Source organism: Stegostoma tigrinum, chromosome 20 (assembly GCF_030684315.1).
Source record: "Stegostoma tigrinum isolate sSteTig4 chromosome 20, sSteTig4.hap1, whole genome shotgun sequence".
Classification (NCBI taxonomy): Eukaryota; Metazoa; Chordata; class Chondrichthyes; order Orectolobiformes; family Stegostomatidae; genus Stegostoma; species Stegostoma tigrinum.
The window spans coordinates 23,504,208-23,523,012 of record NC_081373.1 but is presented as its reverse complement, the minus strand read 5'-3'; the positions used below and the strand labels follow the sequence as shown (position 1 = coordinate 23,523,012).

General features: G+C 42.6%; 1 protein-coding gene across 1 annotated transcript in view; it reads left to right on the top strand.

Moving 5' to 3' along the window:
- Positions 1-8,475, top strand: part of nhlrc2 (NHL repeat containing 2) — a 114,653-nt gene extending 106,178 nt beyond the window's left edge. Inside the window, exon 11 of the mRNA XM_059653039.1 lies at positions 3,292-8,475. Coding sequence (XP_059509022.1) covers positions 3,292-3,548 — 257 coding nt within the window. The 3' untranslated portion in view covers positions 3,549-8,475. The remainder of the gene's footprint in view (positions 1-3,291) is intronic.
- The last annotated feature ends 10,330 nt before the right edge of the window (positions 8,476-18,805 follow it).

Sequence of the window (18,805 nt, the reverse complement as noted above, 5' to 3'; positions counted from 1 at the left end):
CTCTCTCGCGCTCTCGCGCTCTCGCTCTCTCGCGCTCTCGCGCTCTCGCTCTCTCGCTCTCTCGCGCTCTCGCTCTCTCGCTCTCTCGCTCTCTCGCTCTCTCGCTCTCTCGCGCTCTCGCGCTCTCGCGCTCTCGCTCTCTCGCGCTCTCGCTCTCTCGCTCTCTCGCTCTCTCGCTCTCTCGCGCTCTCGCTCTCTCGCTCTCTCGCTCTCTCGCTCTCTCGCTCTCTCGCTCTCTCGCGCTCTCGCTCTCTCGCGCTCTCGCGCTCTCGCGCTCTCGCTCTCTCGCTCTCTCGCTCTCTCGCTCTCTCGCTCTCTCGCTCTCTCGCTCTCTCGCGCTCTCGCTCTCTCGCTCTCTCGCTCTCTCGCTCTCTCGCTCTCTCGCTCTCTCGCGCTCGCTCTCTCGCGCTCTCGCGCTCTCGCGCTCTCTCGCTCTCTCGCGCTCTCGCTCTCTCGCTCTCTCGCGCTCTCTCGCGCTCTCTCGCTCTCTCGCGCTCTCTCGCTCTCTCGCTCTCTCGTTCTCTCGTTCTCTCGCTCTCTCGCTCTCTCGCTCTCTCGCGCTCTCGCGCTCTCGCGCTCTCGCGCTCTCGCGCTCTCTCGCTCTCTCGCGCTCTCGCTCTCTCGCTCTCTCGCGCTCTCTCGCGCTCTCTCGCTCTCTCGCGCTCTCTCGCTCTCTCGCTCTCTCGTTCTCTCGTTCTCTCGTTCTCTCGTTCTCTCGCTCTCTCGCTCTCTCGTTCTCTCGTTCTCTCGCGCTCTCGCGCTCTCGCGCTCTCGCGCTCTCGCGCTCTCGCGCTCTCGCGCTCTCGCGCTCTCGCTCTCTCGCTCTCTCGCTCTCTCGCTCTCGCTCTCTCGCTCTCTCGCGCTCTCTCGCTCTCTCGCGCTCTCTCGTTCTCTCGCGCTCTCTCGTTCTCTCGCGCTCTCTCGTTCTCTCGCGCTCTCTCGTCCTCTCGCGCTCTCTCGTCCTCTCGCGCTCTCTCGTCCTCTCGCGCTCTCTCGTTCTCTCGCGCTCTCTCGTTCTCTCGCGCTCTCTTGCGCTCTCTCGCGCTCTCGCACTCGCTCTTGCTCGCTCTTGGTCTCGCTGTCTCACGCTCTCACTCGCTCTCTCGCTTTCGCTCACTCTTGCTCATTCTCACTGTCTCGCGCTCTCATTCTCGCTCGCTCTCATGCGCTCTCGTCCTCGCGCACTCGCTCTCGCGCTGTCGCTCGCACTCGCTCTCGTTCTTGTGCTCGCTCGCTCTCGCTCTCGTTCTTGCTCTACCTCGCTGTCGATCTCTCGCGCGCTCTCGCTCTCGCTTGCTGTCGCACTCGCTCTCACTGGTCTCGCTCTCGCGCTGTCTCGTTCTCGCGCTCACTCGCTCTCGCGCACTGTCACTCACTGTTGCTCTCTCCCGCGCGCGCTCCCTCGCACTCTCGCTCACTGTCGCGCTCTCTCTCGCTCACTGTCTCTCTCGCTCTCAGACAGACAGACACACACACACACACACACGCACACGAATCTCTGGTGTGAAGTTGTATTTGCAGAAATATTTATTTTGTTCAAAAAGCATGCAATTTATTGAGCCAATATGATAGTTTTCAATTCCTACTTTAAATTTGAAACCAGTCTGACTCCAAACTAAAAGACAAACAGATTCTAAACAAGGCCTCTCACCAACATGCATTGTTTGACCTAAAATGTCACCTCTTCTTCACACTGATTAAAACCTTTATCTTCATCATCAACATAGAATCCCTACAGTGTAGAAACAGGCCCTTTGGCCCATCAAGTCACATCTACCCACAGAGCATCTCGCTGAGTCTCATCATCCCATAACCTACCTAATCTTAATTCTCTCAGGACCATGACTTGAAAGGAATTTGGGGATTTACATATCAATCAAAACCTTCTGATTAAAGATTTAACAGCATCTTAGGTTTATTTAGCACATCCTCATCAATGGTGTGAACCTTTTGATCTTTTACTAATAAATCCTGTGTCTGATACTTTCTCTCTCATTAACACCTGAAGAAAGACTGAGGTTCCAAAAGCTTCTGTTTGAAATAAGCTTGTTGTCATGTGATTTCTGACCTTGTCCACCCCAGTCCAACACTGGCACCTCCACATTATGCTATGGAGTTGAGATGGGTCAGAGGTGACTTAGTAGAAAATGTATAATATCCTGAGGGAAACTTGACCAGGTGAATGTTGACAGCACATTTCCTCTTGTACAAGAATCTAGAACTAGGGGTCATTGTTTAAAAATAAAGGGACACACATTTAAAACAGATGGGAAATGTTTTTTCTCCGAGAGTTGAGAGGTTTTGCAATTCCCTTCCTTAAAAGGCTTCAATTGCAGAAGGTTTAAATATTTTTAGGAAAGGTAGGTAGATTTCTGATTACCAAGTGGATGAAAGATTATCAAGGACATGCAGGAATGCAAAGTTGAGGTTAAAATCAGGTCAGCCATAATATTATTGAATGGCAGAACAGATTTGAAGGATGTGGTGGCCTACTATTGTTCCTACGTCTCCTGAAACGCCATCAGTGTTCGAAAATATATCGATCTTTACCTTAAACATACTCAAAGACTGACCCTTCACAGCTCTCTATGGTGGTGAATTCTTAAGTTTCACAGTCCTCTGACTAAAACAATTTCTCCTCCTCTTAGACCTAATTGTAAACACTTCACAAGTTTCACAACGTTGGAATCCATATAATTTAGTGTTCATTAAAATGGAAGTATAGGCAATAGGTTTTGCGTACATTTTGATCTTTTACTTCCAATGTAAGAACTGGGGAAAAAAAACATTAAAATTGGTAGATTACAATCTAGTTTAAAATGGAAACCATGCTTCTGATCATTCAGTCTACTCATCTCACAACACTGTTCTGCTGTTGTCTTCTTACAAAGCCCTGTTATTTAAAATCAGTCCTATGCCCTAGCTTCATAAGCTGTTGACCCTCATGTATATGTTTTCTTTAGCATTTTCCTTTCACCTCAATATTAACCGACAATCCTAAACCCTCTTTAGAAAGAGGAAGGAATACATTCTTAGTGACAAATGAAAATTAATTCAGAAAATAATTGAGGTATAAAAGCAACAAAAGGAGCTGAGGGAGTGAAAGACCTAGGTGATAAGCAAGGAAATAGATTTAGATCCCATTATGGTTCTAGAATATTTAGTGACTTTTAGAGCCTAATACAATCAGTAATTCCTACTGTGTATTTTGGCTAGTACTTTATAATGTTAATTAAGTTGCATATTTTTATATTTGAACTTCAATTTTTGTTCACTTTTTTAAATTTGCAGGGCATGAATGGCTGTTTGCTGAACAGAATACCAGTGGAAAAATTGTTGATCTTGCAAATAAACCTGAAGTGTTCCTTGTCATTCCTGCTCAAGTAAAGACAAATGAACTTTTGTTATCTATAGATGTGTGCCTCTATTTTTGTAAGAAGAATGACAATAGCTGCCAAATGAAAGGAATTTCATTTCAACAACCATTGCAATTCTCCAACATTTGTCAAGGCACTATTTCAAAAGTGAACCTTTCTTTCAGCTTTTAAACAAATATCTTAAAGAATATCTCTCAGAGATACTAAGATCAAACAAAAATATATCTTTTAGCACTATACTATAAATGTCTTATTAAACATTATTTTTGAGAGTTAAATATTGTAGCAGATTAACAAATTGTTGATTTGTTAATAGTTACCAGAGTTTGAATCCAGCCCAGTCTGATAAATTGAAAATCTTGGTGCAACTTTGTACAATCTAAATCCAGGCCCCATTCATTATGGGCCTACTGTAGCAAAACTCTTGGCATAAATGGCATTGAAGTTGGAAATTTTGCATGCTCCACAAAGAAGGCTGGGTTCAGAAATCGACATATCACAGCATGTCAGTACAGAGATTAATCTCTCACGGTTGAAGTTGGGACACATTTGTAACAAACTCGAAGGAGCTTTACTCTGCAGTTAGCTGTGCTGTACTGACCAAGTGAGTTTAAAGTTGGCGACAGTACCTATAATGGAAAAATATATAATTCCCCAACATAGGCCCCACTTGCTTTGCTAAACACAATGTTTACAAGACTTTGAATAATTTTAAAAGAAAATCCATACAAGGCAATTTGACTTCTAAAATAGAAAAGAATTGTAATCATGTTTCCTGATGAAAGGGGTTTTTTTTGGGTATTAAAGTATACTATACAAGTAAAACTAAGAAAAATGCATTTAACTAGAGTTAATGACATTCTGTCCAAATTCTCAAGAAGTGAAAGAACACTTTGCAATCCTCATTTGAGCTTTTAGGTATAGCCAATAACCAATAGAAACTGGTTAGACCATTAAGAGTGCTTAGTGCACTGTCTCAATTGTAATCAGTACTTTTAAAATGCAAACAGCTGTTGCCTAGACTTGGAGTGATAAAGTGCCATATAAAATCTTGAGTGCGCTGACATAATTTTCTTAAGTTTACAAATTCCAAAACCTTTGTTTTTTTTAGTTTATTATTGTTTAAGCTTCCACGAATGAACAAATGAATTGGATGAAAATGAAAGAAATATTGTATGTATTTAAATCAGATTATGAATAATGGCATATTGAAAAATTTGTTCATGTTGATAAATGAAAGCAGAAAGCACTTTGAGTTCTGATAAAATCAAGTGTATGATTTGTAAGCCTAAACAGTATATAGTTTTGTCGATTATGATCAGCCAAACCTTCTTTTGACAATACGTAATTAATCTTCTACTCTTACAGTATTTGAGTTTTGCAAATTAAAAACAAAGTGAATATAGTGCTTTCTGTTTACTTTTTGCTTGTGATGTACATTTTGTCACATAGCCTTGTATTTTATATACATTTTGCTGCACTGTATGAAAAAAAGGATCTTTATATTTCTTAAGTTGAAATGAGCAAACCTAGAATGTTCAGAATTCTTTCCACAGAACAAATTCATTACATAATTGCTGGGTATATTGAAGGCATAAAGTTGACTGTCTTTTTATGTAAAAGGGACATTCTACTGTCAAGTCTGCAAATACTTGTGAAGTAAATTTACTTAGTCTCAAACCATATTTTCAGTTTTGTACAAATGGCAATGCTAAAACCTTTGGGAGGTGCAAACTTATAAAATAATGAATTAGTAAGTACTAGTAAGTGTCCTCTCTCTCCTGTTAAGTCACTCAGTTCAGGGGCAATTAGAAATAGGCAAAAATTGCTAGTGTTAACAAATTTAAGTAAGGGAGCACCATCAGTAAGAGAACAACTTCACCTGAGTGGGGCTGTATTCCTGGGAATTTAGTTCAAAATGGGAATTCAGTACATAGGGGGAAAAGAGGTGCTCTGAGTAAAATTTACTAAAAGAAGTAAAATTTGCTGAATGGAGAGAAGGAGAATTTTGTTTCTTCTACTTTTATTTCAGTATTTGATTTTCAGTTTTGGCCAACAAGAGGAACATATAAATTAACAACTAGTATTATTGGAATCTATAGGCTTTATTGTAAATTGTAGTGACAGTGCCAAAATGTTCTATGTGATGTCAGCTATATAACAAAATAAATGATTAACAGATTACCTGTCCTGCCACATCTAATGTGCTGCATTTGCAAAATGTGAAACCTCCTGGATGTCATTGTGATCCAAAATGAACGTACCTGGGAATTAAATGCAAGAGAGAAGAGGTTATGCGTTGGTTATGTGGGGCATTAGTACCATTTACTGTACTTATGTAAGGATGTTGATGCATTGGAAGTAATAACTCACTAATTCCTGGAATAAGAGGACTGCCTTATGAAGAAAGGCTAGATAGGTTAGACCTGTATCCTGTGAGATTTAGAAGAGTCAGAGGTGACTTGATCGAAACATACAGGATCCTGAGGGGACTTGATGGGGATGTCAACAGAATGCTTCCTCTTGTGGAAGAATCTGGAACTAGGGGGTCTTGGTTTAAAAATAAGAAGTTGCTCATTGAAGACAGATGAGGAAACATGTTTTCTCTCAGAGGGTTGAGAGTCTTTGGAATCCTTTCCTCAAAAGGATGTGGGTGCAGAACCTTACCCATTTTTAAGGCAGAGGCTGATAGATTCTTGATTACTTGTGAATTGCAGCATTTACATTAAAATCAGAGCAGCCATTATCTTACTGAATAGGAAAGCATGCTCAAAGGCTGAGTGGCGTACTGTTCTTCCTTGTTTATATGTTCAAATCTGTGTTAAGTGATATTTGATTTGATATCTGTTTGATAAATTTTTCATATGTCTTGGCTAAAGCTGGATGTATAAAACAACTGCTTTTGTGAAAAGTAGATATTTCTGAACAGTTCTGAGCTGTTACCTCAATATAAGGAATTCATTTTTAAAGTTCCAGTCCAGAAGTATTTGGTTAAAACTTTGAAGGGATTATTTGAGGCTGAGCAAGTCTATGTTCACTTCTGTAAAGCCCCAAGAAACAGGCGATCAGATATTGAAACATTGGATAAGCCAAAACCGATGTATACCAGAGCAGGGAATTCTCTGTCTACTATAAAGGAGTACTGTGAAGATTAATAGGTTTGTATTTTACTGTTTCAAAATATTTAAACCAGTGTTAGATGTAAGTAATTTGGTTTATTCTATTTTATCTTCATTTACTTTGCATGATGAACTGCTGTTTTGCTCCTAAAACCAAATTGAAGCATTGTGTACTTTTGTTCAAGTGTGAGACCACCTGATTAAAACCCCCCAAAAAATTCCATCAAAGCCAAGTTTCAGTCTGGGATCTGACTTGCCCATCACAACTGCCGGGATTACAACAATGGAAAAGTCTTCCCTCTTTTTGGTGAGTCCAGATTAAGGGATGCTTTTAAAATTAGATATTGTCCTTATAGGACAGATGGAGGGTATTTTCTCTTGAGAGTTGTGTGACATTGGAACCCCCTGCTTCAGAAGATGGTGGGAGCAATATAATTTGTATATGTTTAATATTTTTAAGGCAGAGTTAGACTTTTGTTAGGCAAGGGAATCAAAGGTTAATGAGGACAGATGGGAATATAGAATTCAGAACACAAACACTTCAGCTCCCAGTTTGTAAGTTTGATGCCCACATCCCCTTAAAGAATAAAAGAAAATTGAAGTTTTTTTTTATTCAACTAGTATGTTGAAACCAAATCATGGCAGTAAGTTTTATTTTTAAACTGATGAATTTTTTTTTGTAGGAACACACTACCCAAAGACCTGAAGTGTAGTTATGTTGTTTGTTGACAATATTGTTCAGACTGTGCCCATTACAGATCGTTTTGGTGGCTGACATATTAAATAATTGTACAAAACAGGAAAGAGTAAAACCTGAAATCAGCCAAGGTAATTTTTTGTTTTTAGTCCCTTTAAATATTTATTGAAACTGGTATTGGGGCTGTGAATAGCCCACCAGTTTTCTGCATGTATGCTTATTCCTGGTTGGTACATCATCTTTAATCAGAATGTGACATCCTTGAAATTCACCTGTTCCAGATTCAAGTGCAAAATAGAGATTCCCAAATGTGGAAAATTATTTAGTAAGGTTGCCTCTCTTGTTGCCACAGCCAAGAATCTCTCATTCAGTTTATCCAGTTACATGGTATTTTCTAGAGCAATAGTTGTATAAATGACATGCTTGTAATATGTATAATATATTAAATGTGCTATGTTGTGTATTCCTTATTTGGACACTGCACTTCAATGATACACACAAGCATGTATCTGCGCTCTTATACCACTAGATGGAGATTTCAAGGCTCCTGACACAAGAAATCTCCATATCTATCCTTATGGCATCATTAGTAAATTATGAGCTGGGCTGGATATCTCAGGTGGTTGGAGTATAGTGTATTAATAACGCTGACCACACAATTTCAATCCCTGGACTAGTTGAGGTACTACTTGTGATATTCTAGCATCAGTCAGTCATGGTTAGCAGCCCTCAGAAAAACAAGGTTGGAAAATGAGGAAAAAACAAGTAACTTTTATAAGGAAATTTTGCTTTGTCTTTATTTTCCATAAGATAGGCTAAGATCAATCCATAGGTACAAAACAGAATAGGCATTGGGCTCAATAGTCTGAGGTTATCTATACTGTACATAAGTAATTGTAGGTAATTTCAACAAATGATTTTTATTTAAAAACATAACTTTACCTGCTACTGCTATTTAAAGAGAAAAATATCGGAATTACTTATGCAAATAAGAATCTTTGTAACTTTGGATTGTAACATCAACATAAGTGACAAACCAGCCTTCAGAGTCCAGAAGTCCTGTCAGTAATTTATACAACTTCTCAGCTGACCTAACCATTTTAAAAGTCAGCCTTTTATGCATTCATGTTAATTCTCAATAGCTTACTATTATTTGATATTGAATTGATATCCATACATTTATGACTTTCCATGGAGTCTCACCTTCCTGTTCTGTAGCTTATTTGTCTAATAAATATATCTTGTATCTTGCCTTGCCAATTAAAAGCATTCTAGTCTCAAATGCTGTTTTACTGCCTTCCCATTCATTTGGATTTTATTATCTGTTTCATAAGTTATGTTTTTATAATGTATCAGCTAATATATTTCTCCACTCTTTAACATGATATAGTTATGCCATTCAGTGATTTTGATTATATTTTCATTTTGCCAGTATGCAATCAGGATGTTCCTCAAGGGTATAATGTGGCTAATTCTAACAGAAATTGCTGGAGAAACTCAGCATGTCTGGCAGCGTATGTGGACAGAAAGCACAATTAACATTTTGAGTCCAGTGGTCCTCCTTCAGAATGAGTCAGCAAGTGACAGTCCTGAAGAAGGACCACTGTACCCCAACAGTTAATTCTTTCTCTCCATAGATGCTGGCAGAGCTGCTGAGTTTCTCCAGCAATTCCTGGTTTTGTTTCAAATATCCAGCATTTGCAGTTCTTTATTTATTTTTGTGTTAATTCTATACTGCCTGCTGTATTTGTTTCAGAACATTCACCAGTAAACTTACATGGAACCTTAAGGGAGGTGAAAATGTTCCCTCCCTGGAGGTGGCAAGCAAGGGAAAGAACAGGGTGAGGTTGGCCATGGTTCACCAGTTACCTTGTGGATGAATAGTGCAAGGCCAATCTATTAACTCACCACCAGAAGCCTTTAGTGGTCAATTAATAGACACTTAAGTGCTTTAACTTGCCACGTAAATGCTTTCTTGGTGGGTATGAAAGGCAGTTATTTCCCAGATGGGAAAGTCGAGACAACTTGCCTATTAAACAGGGGGTGGCGATCCAATTACCCCAATCTGGGAGAAATCAGGGGAATGGACGGGAGAGGAAAAAGGATACCATCTGAACACTCCATTCCCTGCCCATAACTGTAACTCTCCTGATCCCTTCTCCCTGCAATCCGCAAAATGAAGAAGTAAAAAAAAACTTCTCACCATTAGGTTCCCCCAGAAGCTGCCAGCCTCTGGTGACTGAATACACCAATTGTTGTGGCCAGAGCAAAAATGATGCCCACTCTTGGCTGTGAGGTCTTAATGATCTGATTGCTATATGATTCACATTAAGATTGGTGGGTTAGTTGCCACCTAACATGCTTGCCTTCAGACTTTAAACAAGGGTCATGCTCTTACAATATCACTTGTTTGATTTCTTCTTGCATACAGTGATTTAGTTATTTCAGTATTATATTTTGGTCTCCATTATTTGTAGAGTATTAAATTGATGCAACATTACTTTGAAAGTGAACAATTGTCTCAAAAAAGCAGTAATTATTACCAGTGTGTGCTTCAAACAGAGAGAGTGTCCTGCCGGTGGTTCAGATAAGAAATCAGACATCTGACATGTTCTGACTTTTCAACAAGTCTTGCCAGCAGTCATATTTGTCCACTGGTCGTACATACATATAAATTTGTTTCTTATATATATTTACATCCACTTCAATGGAGAACATGTATAACAAAGGAATCCTGCTTTGGCAGTAGTGGCGAAAGAGGGAGCAGTTACATCAGACTGCGTTCTGCTTCAACCAGACTGGGAACACAGGACTAGATTTTCCGAGGAGTGCCATTCCATCCCTTTTCACTAAAGAAAAGAGCTCAACATTCATATTGGTATCTACAAGAGGAAAATGTAGAGCCAGACTTCCATTCTGCCAGTTCTCTCCTGATGCAAATCTGTCGGAGGAAAGCAGACTTTGCACAGCAGTCAGCTGCAAAATTCTGAAATTTTAGAAATCCAGAATCACAGATTGCCACTTTGACAGTTGCTTTCAAATGATAAGTGCAAGCTAAGTAGGAGGCTAGGGCATCCTGGGTACTTTGCCAAATGCATAGGGGTTTGGGGTTCCAGGTGGTACGCTGACAAGTAGGGAGTGTGCTAGGGGTAGGATGCCAGGTAGGTTGGAGGAAGGGTCCAGGTGTGTGGGAGACAGATGGCAAGGGGGTCAGGTAAATGACCTAGTGTTTAGAGCAGGTTGGAATGGGTGGGAGAAATTGTCACAAGAAAGGGGGAAATGGAGGGAGGGCATGACCTTGTAGGGGTGGGGAGGGTTGCTATAGTGAGTGGGGGTGTTGGAGGAATGGAGACAGATTTGAGTTTGGACCTGGAGAAGTGGGGTTCAAATCTAGAGCAAGGGAAGGGGTCTGATCTGGAGTAGGATACTTATGGAAATTGGGCAGGGCAGAAGAGCAACTGGGAGCTGTTGAGAGGGGGGTCTGAGGTCTGACATTGGGAGGAGGGGTATTAGAACCCAGGGATTGTCAGGTCAATGTCGGGGGTTTATAAACGATCTGAGCTAGGTAGTTTGGAGTGTGAGTGTTAAGTATGGGATCAGTTAAAAAGTTACTCAAGAGTTACAGTGTATGTAATAGCCTAACTTTTTCTGCATAATTATTTACTTAATTTCATTAGAACTTTCTAAATTCTCTGAGTTAAACAGAGACTTTCAGAGGATTCCAAGCAGAGATGATTTACACAGCAGAATCTTCAGTTTTCTGGGCAGTTTCTTTACAGTCTGCTACAACGGTAATTCCACAGGATCTCAGTACACAACTCCCTGGTTATGCTGACATAGGAAATTCTCGGCCACTCTTATATCTGATAAGTCATGCTAGAAATAAGGTTTTAAACCAAAGAGAGGGAGAAAGTTTTAGTGAATGGAAATTTATAAAATTAAAGAGCAAGTAAATATGTGTAATGATTGGATAAAGAGTGTGGCAAGGAGGAACAGAGTCTAATGGTAATAGCACAGTCAATTAAGGTTAATCTCAGAGAAATAAGTTAAAACTGAAGATACTTGACCTAATTCACAAAGTATTTGTAACTTAATAGACAAAATAATTGCACAAACAGAAATAAATGATCTGTAACCATTACAGAGAAATGCTGCATAGTGGCCAAAGGTGGGAGTTAAATGTTCCAAGACACTCGCCAGTTCAGACAAAATGGGAAAGGGTTGAGATAGCACCCCTGACAATAAAGCATTTAACATCAGGATAGTTAATGAGGAAGGATATTGGCTCAGATGTGCAGCAAGTGGAATCAAATAAATGGAAATAAGAAATAAGGGAAACTAAGAAGAAAGGTGGAATTCATGATAACCCACCCCAAACCAATCCATTCCCCCCAACTTCCCATGCAAGTCAAATGGTGCAGCATACTTGGGAATGCTAGGGTTGCCTCACTCTGAATAAGAGTGGTTTAGAACATGAGTACACAACAAACGTTCCTGTACTATCAACCTCTCAGCATGTCATCATGGCACAGTATGAACAATTCATAAATAGGCAAATGCTTGTCCCTATTTAGATTTATTGAGTCTTGTCTGGCACACCAATTTTGAAAATATTTTTGCCCCATTAGGTTCCCAGAGAGAAATCATTTCTTTTATAAGATGTGAATAACTAGCTCTGGATTCCTGTCAGATGAAAGTAATTGTAATGCTGTGAGCGGTTAATAGTCTTTGGCAATTACTAAATACGGTACTTGAAATCTTAAGATAGTCATTGATTAAAACTGTTCTGAAGGATTACTCCACTGTTGAGAAAATTTGAAGCCTGTTCCAAATTCTTCCCTCACTGCAACTTTGTAGATTAGCCTTTTAATCCAAGATTTTACAGCTGTTTTATTAGATTGTGAAAATGGATTACTCCTGGAGTATTTGTGGAAAAGGTCCTGACTGGCTGTGCCAATCTATCTACTTCCACACAATCTGATTGGTTTTGCTTAAGTAGTTGAAGACTTTACACATGCAGCATTCACTTCTTCTATTTTGTTAGTGGCTTAAATGGGGTGATAAATTCTCTGAGGGGAAGATTAAATCCTCTACTGATGGATTTGTATGCTGCTAAAGGTTTTAATGATTGGCAAAAGGATCCTGAGCCAGAATCACTGATCTTGGAAGTCTTAAGTGATATCAAACAAATAGGTAGACACTAGATGTTACAAAAACTTAGACATCTTAATCTATAACTGTAATTGTGTCTGTTTTCTCTCATTCAGTCTACCTGAGTCAGCACAGTGTGGAGGAATACCAGTTCTGATGAAGGATCCCGACCCAAAACTTTGACTTTTCTGTTCCTCAGATGCTGCCTGACTTGTTGTGATCCTTCATCAGAACTGGTGTTCCTCCAGTTCCACGCTCTGTTGACTTCAACTCCAGTATCTGCATTCCTTGCTATCTCTCAGTCTACCTGAGTTTTTTGTCCAAGTTTGTTTTCATTCACAGTTGATTGCATGAAAGCCTGTTCTTTCAGATTTGCACAGGGTCAGATACAAGACATAGTCCTATAAACTGTCCAGACAACAGTTCAAAACCCTACGGGTTGATTATCTCAGTTTCCTAGATGGTTGCTTTGCAATGCAGTGTGATGCCAACAGCGTGGGTTCAAATCACACGCCAACTTACGTTACCATGCAGGACTCTCCTCACCCTCTCCCTGCAGCTGAGGTATGGTGACCCTCGGGTTAAACAACTAACACGCATAGAAATACTTTCTTGTTTGACCAGAATCAAACCAAAATTCCCATAATGGAGTGAATGTTCTGACCCATTATACCCTTGCCCAGTGTTTTAAAACTCTGATTTCCTAAGACTGGGAAAATGGGACTAATCTAGACCAGTGTATGTGCTTACCCACATGTGCTCAGAGAGCAGCTCACACTCAATTTTCCATTTGAAGACCTACCCTTAAATTTGAACGGCCAACCAGCAGATGGAAAGTTTTCCTAGACAGCCTGACCTAAAGCTTCTGTGACTGATGGAAAATTTACACCAGGCAGAAGTCTGTAAATTTAAGGAATAAATAAGGTTGACTATTTGTTCAAAATGGTCCAGTGGAAACAATTGATAGATTTCCCTTCACTGAAACTCTGGGATGGAGGTGCATCAAAATAAATGAACATATTTAGGGTTTCATTTCACACACTAATGTTGGCCAGGTTCAAGTTTGGTCAAGGTAATTCCCATACATGATCATGGTCTTAGTCTAGAATTTGACTCCCAGTAAAAAGAACTGTAATGAGAATGGTAGGCAATAAACAGATCTGTACTTCTCAAATTTTTTCGTTGCTTGTGAGGCATTTGAGCTATAGTACCATAGATCATAAGTTATAAGAGCAGAGTTAGGCCGTGTGGCCCGGTGTGTCTGCTCTGCAATTCAGTCATTTCTCAACCCCATCCTCCTGCCTTCTTGTAGCTTTTAATCCTCTTACTAATCAAGAAACTATCAATCTCTGCCTTAAATACGTTTGATAACTTGGCCTCCACAGCCCTCTGCAGAAATGAGTTCCACATGTTCACTAATCTCTGAAAGAAGAGATTGCTCCATATCAGTTCTGCAGGGCTGTCTCTTCACTCTGAGGCTGTGTCTCAGGGTCCTAGTCTCTTCAGCTAGAGGAAATATCTTTTCCACATCCATTCAATCAGGTCTCTTAGTATTCTGTAAGTTTCAATCAGATCTCCCCTCGTCTTTCCAAACTCAATCAGGTACATACCCAGAGTCCTCAACTGCACCTCATATGACAAGTCCTTCATCCTTGGGAAATTTCTTGTAAACCTCCTCTTGGCATCCTCTCCAAGGCCAGCACGTTCTTTGTAAGATGCATGGCCCAAAACAGCTGCCAATAATCCAAATGCGGTCTAACAGTGCCTTTTGCGGCCTCAGCAGTACATTTCTGCTGTTGTATTCTAGCCCTCTTGAAATGAATGGTAACATTGCATTTGCCTTCCTAACTGCCATTTGCAGTACCTGCAAGTTAACCATAACAGAATCCTGAACTAGGACTCCAGTGTCCCTTGTGCTTCAGGTTTCCGAAACCTTTCTCCATTTAGAAAATAGACTATGTCTCTATTCTTCCTACCAATGTGCATAACCTCACACTTGCCCACACTGTATTCCATTTGTGTCTTCTTTGCCCACTCTCCTAGCCTGTCGAAGCTCTCATCCTCTTGACAAAGTGGTACTTACTCAGCTCTATTTTACCATGCACTTCCAAGTACTCTGTAATCTCTTCCTTACTAATGGATACTCAAATCTTACCAATGACTGAGGTCAGGCTAACCAAACCAAGCTTGCAAATGGCTGCAACCCTCCAGGTGATTTGGTCTTTACATACGTTCATTTCATTGTGCCAAAATTATGTGACTAGTAGTGGCATGAAAGGAACAGGAAACATAGTATTTCAAATCAAAATTATTCTCTAATGTTAGAGGCTGTTCCAACTAATTTCCTTCCATAAATAAAGTTTTCAAGGAATTGCTTCATTGGCATGAAAATGTTTTATTTTCTTTGGTGAATTTTGTGCTGAAGAAGGATGTCATCATTGTGAAATCCAATGCTTCTGAACATTAGGCAGCAACAATTGTTCCCAGAACTGATATAACAGTCACGTTCAGAGCAGCAATCCAGCCACATTCTCCCCAGTAATGTTGGAAATGTGGTCTCTGCAGAAACTGAAATAACTGAATTCATCTGGCTCCACAAGGACATTTTTTAGTGATTGTTTTCTTGAAACGTAATCTATTGGTACCAAACTGCGATGGCTGATGAATCCAGAAAGAATAGGACTGGCTCCTATTCTACACCCGCTGGGAAACGATTTTTTTTTAAACACTAATGCTTGGAAATGAATGTGCTGGTTGTGTTTCAGCTCCATTTTGAAGTAAATGAGTCAGACTAGAATGTCATTCACAAGTTTTACTGTTTTTTTTTCCTTCCTGGCTGTACAAACCTAACCCAAGGCAGATATAAAACTTAATGGGCTGTCCTTGCATTCATCAGGTACACCAGAAAATTAGCCTGACTCTATATTCAAATCAGATATCTCCCAGACATCCTGTGGACATGGGAATGTTAATATATGTAATTGGGGGTCCTTAATGTGCCTGTTTTCACCTCTACACTGGCACAAGGTATCTAATTATCACAACTAATTATGTTTTGTAACAAAACATTAATGTATTTAATTTGAAATGACTGCCAGGTTTCCCCCATTAATGATCATTTGTTGTGAATAGACATTAGTTTTATGGAGGCATAAACTTAAAAAATTGTATTGATCTATTATGTCAGTGTACCCTCATTTCAATGTATTTATGAAGCACTCAAACCTTTCAGATGGGAATTTCCATGACCTCTGCTCCAGGGCTTGCTGGATGATTAAGCAGGCCACACAATGGATAGAATTAAGATGAAATCAATTTCACAGTCTATTGTACCCATTTGCACCTGTTTTCAGGAGGTTACTAGGAACCAAAACTGTTTAACTCACTGTGCCAAAACAAAAGCTTTTATAACAATATTATTGTTAGATATTCAAGCATCTTTAATTACAGTTAACATATGCACGTTGAATAGGAATGAGAGTGCTTAATAATGAAGTAAAACAGTAATATTACAAAGGTTAAAATAGTATCAGAGATAATGGGAACTGCAGATGCTGGAGATTCCAAGATAATAAAATGTGAGGCTGGATGAACACAGCAGGCCAAGCAGCATCTCAGGAGCACAAAAGCTGACGTTTCGGGCCTAGACCCTTCATCAGAGAGGGGGATGGGGGGAGGGAACTGGAATAAATAGGGAGAGAGGGGGAGGCGGACCGAAGATGGAGAGTAAAGAAGATAGGTGGAGAGGGTGTAGGTGGGGAGGTAGGGAGGGGATAGGTCAGTCCAGGGAAGACGGACAGGTCAAGGAGGTGGGATGAGGTTAGTAGGTAGCTGGGGGTGCGGCTTGGGGTGGGAGGAAGGGATGGGTGAGAGGAAGAACCGGTTAGGGAGGCAGAGACAGGTTGGACTGGTTTTGGGATGCAGTGGGTGGGGGGGAAGAGCTGGGCTGGTTGTGTGGTGCAGTGGGGGGAGGGGATGAACTGGGCTGGTTTAGGGATGCAGTGGGGGAAGGGGAGATTTTGAAACTGGTGAAGTCCACATTGATACCATATGGCTGCAGGGTTCCCAGGCGGAATATGAGTTGCTGTTCCTGCAACCTTCGGGTGGCATCATTGTGGCAGTGCAGGAGGCCCATGATGGACATGTCATCAAGAGAATGGGAGGGGGAGTGGAAATGGTTTGCGACTGGGAGGTGCAGTTGTTTGTTGCGAACTGAGCGGAGGTGTTCTGCAAAGGAATACTGCATCCACTGTACCCGGTGCGGCTTTCTCTACAAATACTGCATCCACTGTACCCGGTGCGGCTTTCTCTACAAATACTGCATCCACTGTACCCGGTGCGGCTTTCTCTACAAATGCTGCATCCACTGTACCCGGTGCGGCTTTCTCTACAAATACTGCATCCACTGTACCCGGTGCGGCTTTCTCTACAACCTACCGCCTCCTCGATCATGACCCCACACCCGAGCACCAAACCATCATCTCCAACACCATTCATGACCTCATCACCTCAGGGGACCTCCCACCCACAGCCTCCAACCTCATTGTTCCCCAACCCCGCACGGCCCGTTTCTATCTCCTTCCCAAAATCCACAAACCTGCCTGCCCTGGTCGACCCATCGTCTCAGCCTGCTCCTGCCCCACCGAACTCATCTCCACCTATCTGGACTCCATTTTCTCCCCTTTGGTCCAGGAACTCCCCACCTATGTCCGTGACACCACCCACGCCCTCCATCTCCTCCAGGACTTCCAATTCCCTGGCCCCCAACACCTCATATTCACCATGGACGTCCAGTCCCTGTACACCTGCATTCCGCATGGAGATGGCCTCAAGGCCCTCCGCTTCTTCCTGTCCCGCAGGCCGGACCAGGCCCCCTCCACCGACACTCTCATCCGCCTAGCGGAACTCGTCCTCACACTCAACAACTTCTCTTTTGACTCCTCCCACTTCCTACAGACTAAGGGGGTGGCCATGGGCACCCGCATGGGCCCCAGCTATGCCTGCCTCTTTGTAGGTTACGTGGAACAGTCCATCTTCCGCACCTACACAGGCCCCAAACCCCACCTCTTCCTCCGGTACATTGATGACTGTATCGGCGCCGCCTCTTGCTCCCCAGAGGAGCTCGAACAGTTCATCCACTTCACCAACACCTTCCACCCCAACCTTCAGTTCACCTGGGCCATCTCCAGCACATCCCTCACCTTCCTGGACCTCTCAGTCTCCATCTCAGGCAACCAGCTTGTAACTGATGTCCATTTCAAGCCCACCAACTCCCACAGCTACCTAGAATACACCTCCTCCCACCCACCCTCCTGCAAAAATTCCATCCCCTATTCCCAATTCCTCCGCCTCCGCCGCATCTGCTCCCACGATAAGACATTCCACTCCCGCACATCCCAGATGTCCAAGTTCTTTAAGGACCGCAACTTCCCCCCCACGGTGATTGAGAACGCCCTTGACCGCGTCTCCCGCATTTCCCGCGACACATCCCTCACACCCCGCCCCCGCCACAACCGCCCCAAGAGGATCCCCCTCGTTCTCACACACCACCCTACCAACCTCCGGATACAACGCATTATCCTCCGACACTTCCGCCATTTACAATCCGACCCCACCACCCAAGACATTTTTCCATCCCCACCCCTGTCTGCTTTCCGGAGAGACCACTCTCTCCGTGACTCCCTTGTTGGCTCCACACTGCCCTCCAACCCCACCACACCCGGCACCTTCCCCTGCAACCGCAGGAAATGCTACACTTGTCCCCACACCTCCTCCCTCACCCCCATCCCAGGCCCCAAGATGACATTCCACATTAAGCAGAGGTTCACCTGCACATCTGCCAATGTGGTATACTGCATCCACTGTACCCGGTGCGGCTTTCTCTACATTGGGGAAACCAAGCGGAGGCTTGGGGACCGCTTTGCAGAACACCTCCGCTCAGTTCGCAACAAACAACTGCACCTCCCAGTCGCAAACCATTTCCACTCCCCCTCCCATTCTCTTGATGACATGTCCATCATGGGCCTCCTGCACTGCCACAATGATGCCACCCGAAGGTTGCAGGAACAGCAACTCATATTCCGCCTGGGAACCCTGCAGCCATATGGTATCAATGTGGACTTCACCAGTTTCAAAATCTCCCCTTCCCCCACTGCATCCCTAAACCAGCCCAGTTCATCCCCTCCCCCCACTGCACCACACAACCAGCCCAGCTCTTCCCCCCCACCCACTGCATCCCAAAACCAGTCCAACCTGTCTCTGCCTCCCTAACCGGTTCTTCCTCTCACCCATCCCTTCCTCCCACCCCAAGCCGCACCCCCAGCTACCTACTAACCTCATCCCACCTCCTTGACCTGTCCGTCTTCCCTGGACTGACCTATCCCCTCCCTACCTCCCCACCTACACCCTCTCCACCTATCTTCTTTACTCTCCATCTTCGGTCCGCCTCCCCCTCTCTCCCT